This window comes from Clarias gariepinus, chromosome 5 (genome assembly GCF_024256425.1).
Source record: "Clarias gariepinus isolate MV-2021 ecotype Netherlands chromosome 5, CGAR_prim_01v2, whole genome shotgun sequence".
Taxonomy (NCBI): Eukaryota; Metazoa; Chordata; class Actinopteri; order Siluriformes; family Clariidae; genus Clarias; species Clarias gariepinus.
In genome coordinates this window covers 29874650-29888171 of record NC_071104.1, presented here as the reverse complement: position 1 = coordinate 29888171, position 13522 = coordinate 29874650, and the positions used below count along the sequence as shown (strand labels likewise).

General features: G+C 41.7%; 1 protein-coding gene across 2 annotated transcripts in view; it reads left to right on the top strand.

Annotated features, from left to right (window-relative positions):
* Nucleotides 1-13522, top strand: part of hdac4 (histone deacetylase 4) — a 188602-nt gene that overhangs the window by 125145 nt on the left and 49935 nt on the right. For both annotated transcript variants that reach the window (XM_053495963.1, XM_053495964.1), the window contains 2 exons: nt 442-562; nt 2454-2572. In XM_053495963.1, coding sequence (XP_053351938.1) covers nt 442-562; nt 2454-2572 — 240 coding nt within the window. The remainder of the gene's footprint in view (nt 1-441; nt 563-2453; nt 2573-13522) is intronic.

Genomic DNA, 13522 nt, shown 5'->3' with positions numbered 1-13522 from the left:
TGAATATTCATCATTTTGTTAATACTGACCTTGACATGTTTGTGATTATTTAAGCTAATGAGTTTCCTGGCAGTAGTCAGTTTAGTTAGTTTATGGGTGGGCACTGAGTACACATTTTGGGACACTTTGAAAATATGTGCACAAATATTCAAACTAGTACTGCATCCATAGTGCATCAACATCGTGAGGATAACTTGTACCTTATTACTTGTACTTGTGAAAAAAAAATGCTCCAACAATAACTGATCATCAAACACTGGTCATCAAACTCCACAGTCCTGTTACATCAACGTTAACCTGATAGTCCTAACACCCTAAATATAAACTCAGCACAAGGATTTAATTGCCGGCACTGAGAGCTCTGATGTTTCATATCCAAGGTGACTGGAACGGAGAATTACTGGCAGGGCTTGTTTCTGAGCACTGTTTTGTGATCGACAGGTGCGGTGGCCAGCACGGAGGTGAAGATGCGTCTTCAGGAGTTTGTGCTGAACAAGAAGAAAGCACTGGCCCAGAGGAGCCTCAACCACTGTATGCCCAATGACCCACGATACTCATACTGGTAAGTAAAAAAAAAAAAAAAACTACATTTAAGACATTTTCCACACCGCCACTCAGAAATCACACATAAGAAATGTGAATATTTTCTAAGGGAGGGCGAGCCAAAGAGCCAGCGTGATTTACTGGAATAAGACCCGGGACGAAGGTAAACATAGTCCTGACTGAAGTTTCTGTCTGCATATTGACTTTTTTATCAGTCAACCCTCAGCAGATAGAAATGAATGAAAAAAGGGTAGTGGTGGCGGGGGGGCGGGGGGTGTGGGGGTGTTTCTGGATTGTTGCGACATTTGTAGAGGATTTGAGAAGCAAAGTGAAAGATAAGAGAAACTTTTTTCCCCCTAAAAAAAAAAAATACAAATGATTACAAAGGAGACCAATTCACACTCGTTATCTCTCAGGTTCAGATAAAGAGTTGGGAGGGAGCGAGGGATTGTGTACAGAATGAATATTAGCATACTGAAGCTCTTTTATTTTTTTTCTCTCTTTTTTTTTTACGGACATGCATGTGCGAAAGGAAAGATAAATTCCCTCCACACAGTGTGAACAAGATGGAGTTGTTGGCTCTGCTCAGCTCCATTCCGCTCCGCTCCACTTTATTCAAGGTCGTCGTTTCAGAATCATCTTTCCTGTAGCGTTCCGCGTTTGATTCACGTCACATACCTGAAATTCTCAGGTCTTCTTTCTTTGTAATAGCAGCGTATCAATAAAACATTGTTTAGTATCTGAGCGTCACGGTTAGATCCACACCGACGGCTTAACAAAGAGAGCCTACGGCGAAGGCAGAATGTTTCATTGATCAAAACATTTATCCTCACTTGTTTTGAACGCCAGTCATTCCTCCTAATTGCAGCAGGACCCAGAAGCTCATCGCTCATGCTTCTAAACACACTGCTGTTTTTTTTTTTTTTTCCTTTTTAGATGATGGGAAAGTAGGCAAAGTGAGTAGGCTGGGTTGGGTTGGTCTGGGTGTGTGCCAGATTGCCTGCATTGGCACGGAAAACAGGCATTTTGTGAGCTCGTGTCTGTGAAGGTGCCAGTGTTTTTATATATACCACCAAATACACCAGCATGTCTGCTTAGTGTATCATTGGTGACAGCCTTATCATGATCTGCCATTGCTTTCTAACATTTAAAAAATGACTACACACAAGTGTGTGTTTTGTGTTGCACTGAAAAAACTGGGATGTGTGATCTTTTTCTTTCGTGTGGTTATTTTTTTTTTTCTCAAAGAAATTGGGTACGGATGCAGTCAATGTCCTCGCTCGACTCCTCTTTTTTCCTCTGTTGCTTTGCTGTTTCCTGCATTTCGACCTTTTTTTATTTTTTTCATGTAATGAATCAAGCCCATAACGGAGAAGTGTGTGTTTGAGTACTCCCTCTTTATATTCGATATAAACACTTATTCCAAATTGCCTGTCTAATGTGCTTTACAGAAACACTGAAACATTGAGCTGGCACTACTAAAACCGGCCGAAAAAAAAAAAGTAAAATAAAATACAAAAATACAAGCCATAAATACCCATGTGTTAAAAGCTTTAGCTATTTTTCTGAAGTGAAGCTTAGATACAGTTACAGCGTTTGGATGTGTAACCTGTATGAAATAATATTATTTCAAGAAGATGAAAGCGTGTCTCTTGGATGAATTGATGATGTTTTAAGGCTGTCTGGCTGAATTAGGCGATGTTGATTCTCTGGCTTTTGGTTGACCTTCCCATTTGGTTCGGGGCTCCGGTTAGAGAAAGAGTGGAAAAATAACAGGCAGAGATTAATCAGCGCTGTGGATTCAGGAAAAAAAAAAAAAAAAAAACATACCAAAAAAACAAGACATTATGTTAGAGGGAGGGCTTCAAACTTTTAATAGTGTCCAATTTTCATCTTTGTGTTTTCTGCAGGAAAACCCAGCACAGTTCACTGGATCAGAGCTCTCCTCCTCAGACAGGGATGTCCACTTACAACCACCCAGTACTGGGACTCTACGATTCCAAAGACGACTTTCCACTCCGCAAGACAGGTAACATATAGTACCATCCTGCTCCACCACCAACTATTAACACGAAACTCTTTCGAACACTCTCGCAACTGACTTATCTTTATTTAACCATGTTCTGGTTTCGATTCAGGACCAGACGTTTAAAAACAACTCGATCTGTGTCTCACTTCCCACACACTGATCCTCACAACTGATAACCTTCACTGCGAGGTTTACTGCTAGAAGATGAATCCTCGCCATTTCTATTTCAGTCCAGAGCACACAGCATGAAGCTTTCGGTCTCGGGCTGCATGTACGCATAAATCCAAACAAACTGAAGTAATGATGCAAAGCCGGTGTAAGGAGGCTTGCGGTCGGGCGCTGGACCCAGCCAGTGGAAACTCTATGTCTTTATCCTAGCTGTCTGGTAACACACAAGTTTGCAACGATGACAGGCCTCGCCATCAATCCCAGAAGTCCGAGCAACCCTTTTCATTACTTGGAGTTGAATTCAGGGAGGCAAACAGCCAGCAGTAAGCACACAGGCCTAAAAGGAATGTTCTCGCCGTCTCTCTTTACTGTCTGTCTCTGTTAAGCCTGCCATCAGCCTCTCAGAATTAGTAGCTTTAATTCAAATGATGACAGGAAAGAAGGAGACGTTCCAGAAAGATGGGTCTTTTACTTACCTGAGGTCTTTTTTTAGCATATGGACTGCTCAGATTTCAGTCTGCGAGAAATACATGTGTTCTGCAAGAGAACTTGCACACAGTAGACGGCTCACAATCACTCGCACAAAAAAAACAGTGAAGACTAAAATGCAGCCAGTGACGAGCACACGGCGTTCATATAGGTGAGAAGAGGGTCAAGAGGGTTATGTGGCCTGAGCACTCAAACCGCTTGCAGAAGTGGTCAAAGATACACATGGCCACACCATGTCGTGTACTATAGTGTGTCCCCAACAACCTGAAAGGTCCCTGTCTCTAGGTCTGCGGTTTTCTTCACCTCAGAGGTGCAGACAGTTTTTTTTTTTTTTTTTTTTAAATCTTGCATCATGATATCTGGTAGTTGCCAACAGAAATGCATAAAACTTCTATATTACCCAAGATAGTGAACAAGGTTTGCCATTGGATGCAGTGCCGGTCCCAAGCCCGGATAAAATAGAAGGGGTTGCGTCAGGAGGGGCATCCAGCGTAAAACCTGTACCAAGGTGTTGTACAGACCGGAGAGTCCGCTTTGGCGACCCCTTGTTGGGAGCAGCCGGAACACCGCGGTTAGAAGTTGTGTTCGGACCTTTGACTGGTGGTGTACGTCGATTGCTAAACTGGACATGAGAATTTAAATCTTACCAAGATCTTATTGACTCAGCAGATCCAGGCACCAGACCGGTGAAGAGAAGGTAACCTATCAAACACAGTGCCAATAATTAGGGAGAAAATGATTCCCTGTGGTTAAAAACATGCCACAGACTTTCTCTAGATGCTGCACTATTTCTCAATTTTCCTTCTTCTACATTTCATGCAAAACAGCTGTCTTGGGTTACCAGTCAAACTGCTTCTTCCGGTGTATAGGTGGTTATCGGTCATTTGACTATTTATAGCGGGATGTCTGGCTATGTTGTGAAATAGAAAGTTCTCTGCCGGCTGTCTGTGGCTTTTTTTTTCTTCTTCCTCTGTTACTGCAGACGTGTGTGGTTGAGGAAGTAACTATAGTAGGCATTGCATCGTAACGGCATCCAGCTGCTAAGCATCATTACGAGTGAACCGGTGAGTAAGGCAGAACCTGCTCTCTACATGAGGCCCTGAGAGAGTGCAGCCAGAGCCCGAGGTCCTGAGCTGCTCCCCTCAGCAGGAGAGCTGCACTTAAGGGCCTTCCCTTTGCACACTCACCTTAGGCTGCCTGAGATTAGGCCACTGCTCTCATTAATCATGCTGGAAATGGACCTGTCAGAGTACTGCAGTGCAGCTGGGCACGGGCTCCCTGCACATTCACAGCCCCCTGAGACACCGGAGCAATTACAGCAAGGCTAGAAAGGGGAGGAAGGAGATGTTACAGCTGCAATATGCTCATCACCGGATGAGCGAGTAAGCGATAGAGGGAGAGACGGGGTGGATATACTTCCATAGAGCAGCATAATGCAGCGACAGAGTATCACTAAATTTTAAACTGACCCCAAAATTGGATTCTTGAACATTGTGCTGTGTGTTAATTTAGAAGCGAGCATTTCACAGAAAAAAACGAAACTTCAGCGTTTTTTTTTTTTATCCAACCTCATTTTAATGAAGCGTGTTTGTGGAGTATCTGCCCTCACCGATGGCGACGGTGGCAGAGAAAAAACTCCCTGATGCGGCAATAGAAAAGAAAAGAAACCTTGAGAGGAACCAGACTCGACAGGGAACCCCATCCTCATTTGGGTGATAGATTCATAATAATGCAAATCTGCTAAAACTACAAATGTAAGGCAACGTCTAACAAAAATGGTTCCTGTGTGTTTTTTTTTTTTTTGTGTTTTTTTTTTTTTTTTTTAAACTGGATCATGATGTTAATTCCTGCATCTTCAGTAGGTGTATAAACTGTAAGCCTATTACAGTAGGATACTGTGAGGATGATCCTGGATGAGACACCAGTCCACTACAGAGCACCATGCAGACACGTTCCATTCCCAGACGTGCTCACACTTCCATGCACTTTAGTCCTGCCAGTATACCAACCGGCATGTTTTTGCAACTGGTACGTCAGGGAAAACTGGAGAACCCAGAAAAATCCCACACACAGACATGAACCCAAGCGCAGATTCCTGTGGCTTCAAGTTAGCGGTGCTACCTGCTGCACCTTCGTGCAACTTCTAAAACTTCTCATCTTTTAAATTAACTCAAGTTATTTAAACTTCACTAAATCTTTTTATAGTATCTAAGTACAGGAAGACCCACAAAACAACGTATTCTTAATTATAAATGGCTCTTATCTCTGAAAGGAGTAATTTTACAGATTTCTGGCAACATATTGAGACATTCATATAAAGAATTTAAGAGAAATTGTTTTTGACCTCTTTGATGCCTACCCTTAACGTCTGTTATACATGTGCTTTAATTATGGAGGTTTTCTACTCGTTTCATAATACTGGTGTTGAAATTCTGAAACATCTGGTGTAACACGTGATAGAGATAAGGTTGGAAGGTTCTGGGGTAATACTTGAACACTTCTTCTTTTTTCCTTCTTCTTCGTCTACTCTCCCCCATCTTTCTTTGAGGTATATATAAGTAATATTTCCCAAATGAATAAATTAGCTAGAGGATACGCCTTCAGGAAGTTGTGTTTTTTTTTTTTTATAGAGGGGAAAGAATCTAAACCTCAAGTCAAGCGTTCCTTTGTATGGTCACAGTTCTTCACTTTGTGGCGAGGCACGTCTGAGTGTTGATTCCAGCTCTCCCGCTGTAGATAAACCTCAGTTTGCTCTGGCTGCTGCGGTGCATTCCTGGGGCTGGGTAGAGTGCTCGGTCTCCTGTCACAGAAGCTCCATGCGCTCCTCCGTTCCCATAAGCAACCAGTCCGTCAGCTTCTTAAGCCCGTTCATTTTCTCTTTACACAAACCTTCCCACCTCTCTTCTTAGTGATAGAGCAGAGAATCTGTGTCGTCCTCTGTTCCAATTCATTTCATGATTCGGCTTTTCATGACGCACGAGGGGTGAATGAGGGTGGAAACGAGCTGCTGGAGTGCTCTTGTGTCTTCGTCCATTCATTCGTTTGTGCATGTGGAGCTGTTTATAGGGCGCTCTTATTCAGAAAGAGAGAACACGGCCATTGTGTGCCAGCTGACATGAGGGTCACAGATTTGATATTTCCATTGGTCAGGTCCTTTTTGCTGCCCTCAATTAACTACAGTGTTCAATTGTATGAGATCAATTCAAGTCCAGCTTTTCCCACAGGAAGGAAAATGAGATGAGATGAAAAAAAAGGGGGCATTTGAATATTTGGAATAATGTTAATATCGCCTTTTTATTATTATTATTATTATTATTATTATTATTATTACATAATCAAAGGTGATTCATATTCGTTTTGGTGTAAAATATGTGTGGAATGTTTACAGCAAGGCTGTCAAGTGTACTGCCTGTGAGCTAATAAAGGTTCTAAGCAAATACATTTAGCAACCAAAAAACCTTGTGAGCTTGACTGAACTGAAATAATAAAAAAAAAAACTAGTTTGTATTGTTTAATGAGAGCAGCTAATGCCAGGCTATAGAAACAGCAAAATGTACTAATGAAATGTAAATGTCTCAAGGTAAAATATGACCCAAGCAACAAAATCTCTCCAATCAATAAACAGGTTAAGACTCCACATAAGACTGGGTTGCTGATAAGCAAGGCTCTTAATCCCGTCCACTCCAAGGGTGCCGAACCCTGAACTCTGACCCCAAATTCCCAAGCTACAGTAGGACATGCGATCAAAAGAATTTCTCTTAGCTGTAATTTACACGTCTGAGTCATAAACGATCCCCACTCTGGCTGCAGAATTTAGAAAAGACACATACTGATAAATGTTTTAGGCTGAGCTGCGAGCCACGGATGCACCGCTGTCTTCACTTCTTCATCAAAAGTGAATCTTCATCCTCATAGGGCTGCTTTTAGGGGAATGAACAGGTGAAAGTCTAATGGAGCAAGATAAGGACTATAGGAGGGATGCTCTCAAAACACCTCGAAACGTGGAGTGTCAATAGTGTGGGCAGAAGTGTGCAGACCTGCAGGGTGATGAGCCGTGGGCGTGGACGGGCTCCTTCTTGTGCGGCTTTTCTTGACAAAACACCTTCTCCATACACCTTCAGACCACAAAAAATGAACAAATGAACCAATGTTACACGTTCACTCCTGCATGGCGCTGACTGGGGACACAACAGCCTTAAACAGAAAGTGCTGATAAGACAACTGGACTGCGGATCATTTTTGACTCGTATTTTTAAGCAGTAAAATTCACTTAATTTAAAATAATCATTCAGTTTAGAGATTTCAGGGTAACTGTTGACATTAGCGCTGATCCGACATGTTTACACGCTCGACGTGTTTAATCAGAATGTAACATCTTTCGACATGAATAAAGTGATTCCGCCTTTTGTTGTTGTGAGGCATTTAAACTGTCAGAAATATATCAGAAGAAGGCGAATCAGTGCTCCTTTCTCAGCTGGAGACCCAGTGGATGCAAATAAAGACAGGTGGGAGGAAGTTGTTATCACTGAGTTTACTAATCAGGATCGAAAGCAAAAAAAAATTCCCTCCCCGAAACCCATCACGCACCCCCACATGGGGCAAATGTGCAGAAATCATATATTTATATCCAACAAGAATTAACTGATTGGATCGAGTGTTTACTGGGTAATATCTTTCTAAGGAATGGATTATCAAAAGTTTACACACCCCCTCTTCCTGGTTGAAAATTCTGCTCTTCCAACTGTAGTGTGTACACTAATTCCGATCAGGCTGTTATTCCCATTATAAGAGCAATATTAGGGTAACCTAATAAAAAAAAAAAAAAAGTTGTGGTCCTTTTTTTTTTTTTTTTTCCCCACTTCCGTCTGCTTGACATTCGGCTAAATATAACGTGGCCTGTTACCTAAAACGAGTTCGACACCCCAGGTCTATGGTAATATCTGGGCTCTTTTGTTAAGCACGCAGTAGGAAGCCATTATTGTTCCAGCAGCCTTTCTCCCAGTTGTCCTCCATATGAGCCGCCTCCTTGTTATAATGAAGTACCATGCACATTTATGTTGACATGGTGATTTTCATTTGGAGCGACCCATCAAGCACTGAGCAAAAAACTGCAGCAATCTTGAAGGAATCAGGCAGAGGCACTAAAGCCGTTAGTCTCCACAGCCTGAAGGCTGCAGTTCGGGCCTTAATGTTCACTAAACATGGCACAGTGGGGGACAGACCTGCTGGAGCCATACCACATGTCACTGCCCTGTCAAAACCACAGAACAGGAAAACGTCAAGTATCTGCTATAACTAGATGATGTGTTTTCTGGAGAGTACAGCTCAGACACCTCGATGCAGCCTGACTCGTATACCCCTGGGTGAATATTCGAACTGGGCGAATCTATTCATTATTTTTTTTTCCTTTCGCATTCAGCCTTAAGATGAAGACATAACACTTCCTCCTATGAGTCATATGAAACCTTCCACACTATCTTTATATTCATTTTTTTCTCTACTTGCCTTGTGGTTGAGCCTTTTGCCAAGTCTGTATCTGTAATATGATCATGTATCCAAGCTCCACTTCCAACCTGTGCACTGCCAAGCACGTTATATCCTTACTTTACTAATGGGTTGGGGTCAATAATGGCTGTTAATCAGAAAGTTTAAGCTGAAACAATACTGTTTTAATAAATTTTTTATTAAGCAATTTTTACTAAAATGTTTTAATTCGGACACACCGGCCCGGAATTCTCATTTCAGATTATTCAGAAAGTGTCAATTAATTTCTCAAGCCACACCTCTGATTGTATATCCTGCTGCGAAGCAAATCATAGGTCTATATTAATGCACTTGTTCTAATACATTATCATTTTAATGATTACATTTTGCACAAGGAGTTGAATAATAGAGGATCAACATAATCTAAGATAAGAAAAGGGTAAAATTGATGATAAAGTAGAATGTCAAAAAAAAAATCACCTCTTTAGAAAGGGACAAATTATTGGCCTGTATCAAACAAAGAAATCTAAAGAGATTTGAAATGACTGGAATTGGGTTAAGAACTGTCCAGCATATTATGAAATCCTGGAAGTACATCACTGAACTGTCAGCTCCTTCGAAGAAATGAATCATGAATGGATTAATAGTGAATGTAAGAGCATTTCCACATACCCAGTGCAACAAGAACACAGCAGTATGGGCATAAGAAAACCACTTGTTAGTGAAAAAGGATTCAGTTTGCTAGAGAGCATAAAATTGGGACTTTTGAGCAATGGAAAAAGGTCATGTGGTCTGATGAGTTCAAAAGGGAAGAGCATGAAGTGATACACCCATCAGGTATGGTACCCACTGTACACGCCTCTAGAGCCAAGGTTATGCTCTGGGGTTGTCTCAGTTGGTCAGGTCTATTCTCAACAGCGGTATGTGCAATAAGATGAAGTCAGCTGACGACCTGAATGTACTGAATGACCAGGGTATCACATGCAATATATATATTTTTCTGTTTTTTTTTGTTACTTACTGTATTGAACATATATTCTTTTTATTAGGGATAAACATTTTTAAAAATAAAAGGCCTATTTTTTTACAAACCAGCTGCTGTGAATATTGTAAATCAATTTTGATTATTACTTTTGTGTCACTTTCCCAGCATGCAGTGCTAAAACCAGTAAAGAGAAGTACGCTGTCTCAATGGCCTAATGCCTAATGAGCTTTAGAACCTGATGAACTTTTCCACAGGCACATCTCGGTGTCCTAAACGTTGCCACATATTTGTTTATCCATGCGCCAGTCCCTTGAGACTGAGCCATTACTGTGCCCTCAGTGCTGCTGAGGACAGTACTCATTCCTCACATGGTACATTGTGTGCTCTCCTCCCTTATATTAGACCATGAACAGCTCTCGGAGCTCATTCACCTGATTCGAACCCTTTCTAACAGCGCTAAGCGCTTATTAAATGGATCTCAGCAGACGACTTGTGTATCATTTCCTGCTCGTTCTACTGCACTCGGCTGGTGACTCGCCATAGCTGGCACAGTCGCTGCGTGTCCTTGATGGCACTTAAACTCCCTTGCAGAGCTTTCTCATCAGCCTTCATCAAGCTTTATAGTGCAGGAGGGAATGGCTTTCCTCGCCTCTCCTTCTGCTGTCTCTTTTTTACCTCCTCGTCTTTGTCAGTCGCGTTCCTCAGCCGTGTCAGGTGCAGATGCAGAATGGCGCTCCTCTTCCCCCCGGTGTACCAGGGTGCCTTCATTATGCCCCGAATAAAGACGAGTAGACCCCCAGAACAGAGAAAATCGTTTTTCTCAGGGAAATGGTTACTGTAGTTATTCATCAGCATGCAAAAGGCGTCTTAGCCTTTGATGAACTGTGATGTGGAGTTAATGAGTGTATAAACTCCGAGATTGATTAATGCTTGTGCGAAGCCCGAGTCATTTCCACATCTCCATGGGCTTCGGCTGGACCGGATTCTGACGAGATGATCGCTGAACAATTAGCATCGCTTCCCTCATCAGTCTTAATGCGCGTCTATTTAAGCACCTGTGCCGAAATGCAATGCGCACATCAACAGTTGGGTTTCTAATGTTCTTGTTTTATGGCCCCGTGAAGAACCCGATGCATTGTGCTCCGCGCTCGGCTGTCTTTAATCCGCTCTTGCCAATGACACAAACATCACTGAGCCTACAATAGCTATTCTTCTGGTAATGTTTTCGCAATTGCCTTCTCAGAATTCAGTGTCTACCCAGGGTGCACACAGATAACCATCTTTCATGCAACCAAGATCTCTTTAGTATCTGATTAATAACCCGTTTTATGCATTTTAATCAGCGCACTTACGGGAGGTCACGCTGAGCAGTACTTCTCTGTTTTCTATTGTTACTACTGCAGGAGGTCAAAATAAGCCTGGCTTTGCAATTCAACCTCACTTTTAATTCCTATCCTTCCCGTTCGACCATGTGATCTACGCGCAATATTGGCAAGAAGCGAGACGCGGGGAGCCCAGATGGTGTGTGTTTGAGACGTACTCCCATGCGGCGTTACTTTGTCTTTTTATGAGAGAATGTTATAGGCTAATCCATACAGAAGCACATTTCCCGTAACAAAGGCGTCCCTGTGTAGAACGACAGCGCGAGGTGAGGTAAGGTCTACAGCTGTAAATCCTTTCTTATTACAGTTCGGGATCTGATGTTGGCTGAACAGACTGCGGCGTTCTCAGCGGTTTAATATCTCCAAGCTCGTGTAGTAGTACACGGGTAATGTTTGCGTTGTGTGTGAATTTTAGAGCAATTTAGTTCTTTTTTTTTTTTTTTTTTTTACAGCAGGTAATAACATTTTCATGGTTATCTGCAATATTCAGGTAATACGTCCCATGATGCATCATGCAGGATGTGTGATAAAAGATGAAGCAAACATTATGATAAATACTAATGCAACATCTAAAATGACAAGTTACTTTAAAAAAAATAATATGATAAAAAAAAAACATTAAAAATTCCTCACTCCTTTTTTTTTTTTTTGACATATAGATGGATAGATGAAGTGCCCAGGACTAGTTTTGGTTATTTTGTGCAGTGTTTAGCAACAGAGGCTGGTATTAACAACTGGAAAGGTTTAGAAACGTATGAATACCGTTATCGCAGTAGAGTCAGAGTGTGTCTGATAAAAAAGAGAACTTGCTGCAGCTTTAAGAGTTTAGGGGCCTGAATCGTTACACCATTATTACTTCACTCATATTATTCTGTCGATTACCCCGAACGGAGCCCAGGATTATACCCTGGTGCTACACTACAATACACTTCCTAACCCCAAGGCTGTGTTTTCAAATATTCTTATTTTTAACACCTTTGAAAATGGTTTCACTCTAAACCTTAAAGTTTTACCAAACATCTGAATATTTTTTTTTAGTTTATTTAATACTGCGTTTTTTTTATTTTTTTTATTGGACTTTAGTAATAGACTAGTTCCAGCATAAGGGGTGCTTAGTGGTGATAAACATAATCCTTTTGAGTCTAATCAAATCCCAATGATGCCGAAGGAGTACTAGTCATCGCTCTTATGTTGGGATTGATAACGTTACACTCTCTCTTGTCAATCAGGGCACTACTTGACACTACGTCCTTTCTAGTGCTTTCCTTAAGTGTGTTACGCTGCCTTGTGAGCAGCACTAGATGTGATTGCTTGCTTTAGGTGGCTTATAAGAAGTGTGTCTTCACCCTTTCTAGTTAGTAGCTGTATTTTTAATTAGTAACTGAGAATTGGCAGAATAATGATGCGAAAGTGGAATCTAATTAACCTACTGTACATTTCCTAAAATGTTAAAGTTAAAAATACTACAGGTACTCAAGTTTCTGCACATGATGAGTAACATCCTAATTGGCCATTCTGTGTACATTAAAATCTGCACCAGTATATTGATAGCACAATGCGTTTCATTGGCTCTATACTGTACGTGTACTTTGCACAATGACGGTAAAGTTGAATGAAATCTAATCTAATCTAATCTAATACCTACTGTACTTTATCACTCAGCTTCTTGTATACAGTATGTAATTCGTAGAGTAAGCGCGGTTGTAAAAACGTGTACATATTTGCCATCAGCAGGTATTAGAGCGCTTTAGTAAATATACAAGTGCTCATGTAAAAACTCTTGAAAGTCAGCAAGTCTAACCACCCTGTGACCCTGTGTCTGTTTCTACTGCCGATCTCTAAGCTTCGCTTTTGCCACGTTAACACTTTCGCAGAGAGCACGAGGGCGGGGGGGGGGGGGGGGGTGGGGGGGGGGGGGGATGTCCCCTGGTCCGTGGCCTCATGGTAGCCCCCATTCATTCCAATTACAGCTGGCGATGCCCTGCTGCTGGCTGCCATCCATGGATACACACAAGTCCACTCTATTACAATTAATACCCCACTCTACATGAATCTCTTCACTGATTATGCCAAAATATATTTTCTAATTGTGTTTTTTTTTGTGTGCGTTTTCATGTTTTTGGAAATGTATGTTCATTTCTTTGTGAAGACAAATTTTGTTACACCAGTCTGATCATCATTGCTTGTCTTTCAAACATCTACTGTTCTGTTACGCAAAATGGTTTGCCATGGTGCGTTTCCAAACTGTAGTCCTGGTCGACTATCCTGCTGGTGAGGAGACCTTAGCAACCGTTCAGCTCAGGGTAGGAAAGGCTAGTTTCTTGCCATTAGTGCACTTGCTAGAGACTTCACTTTTGAAAAGGCAAAGGGCAAAGCTTAATTCAGTCTTTGGCAGCTGTGTTCCTCAGCTTTGACTAATGCGTGGTCTTAATGGCAGGATGC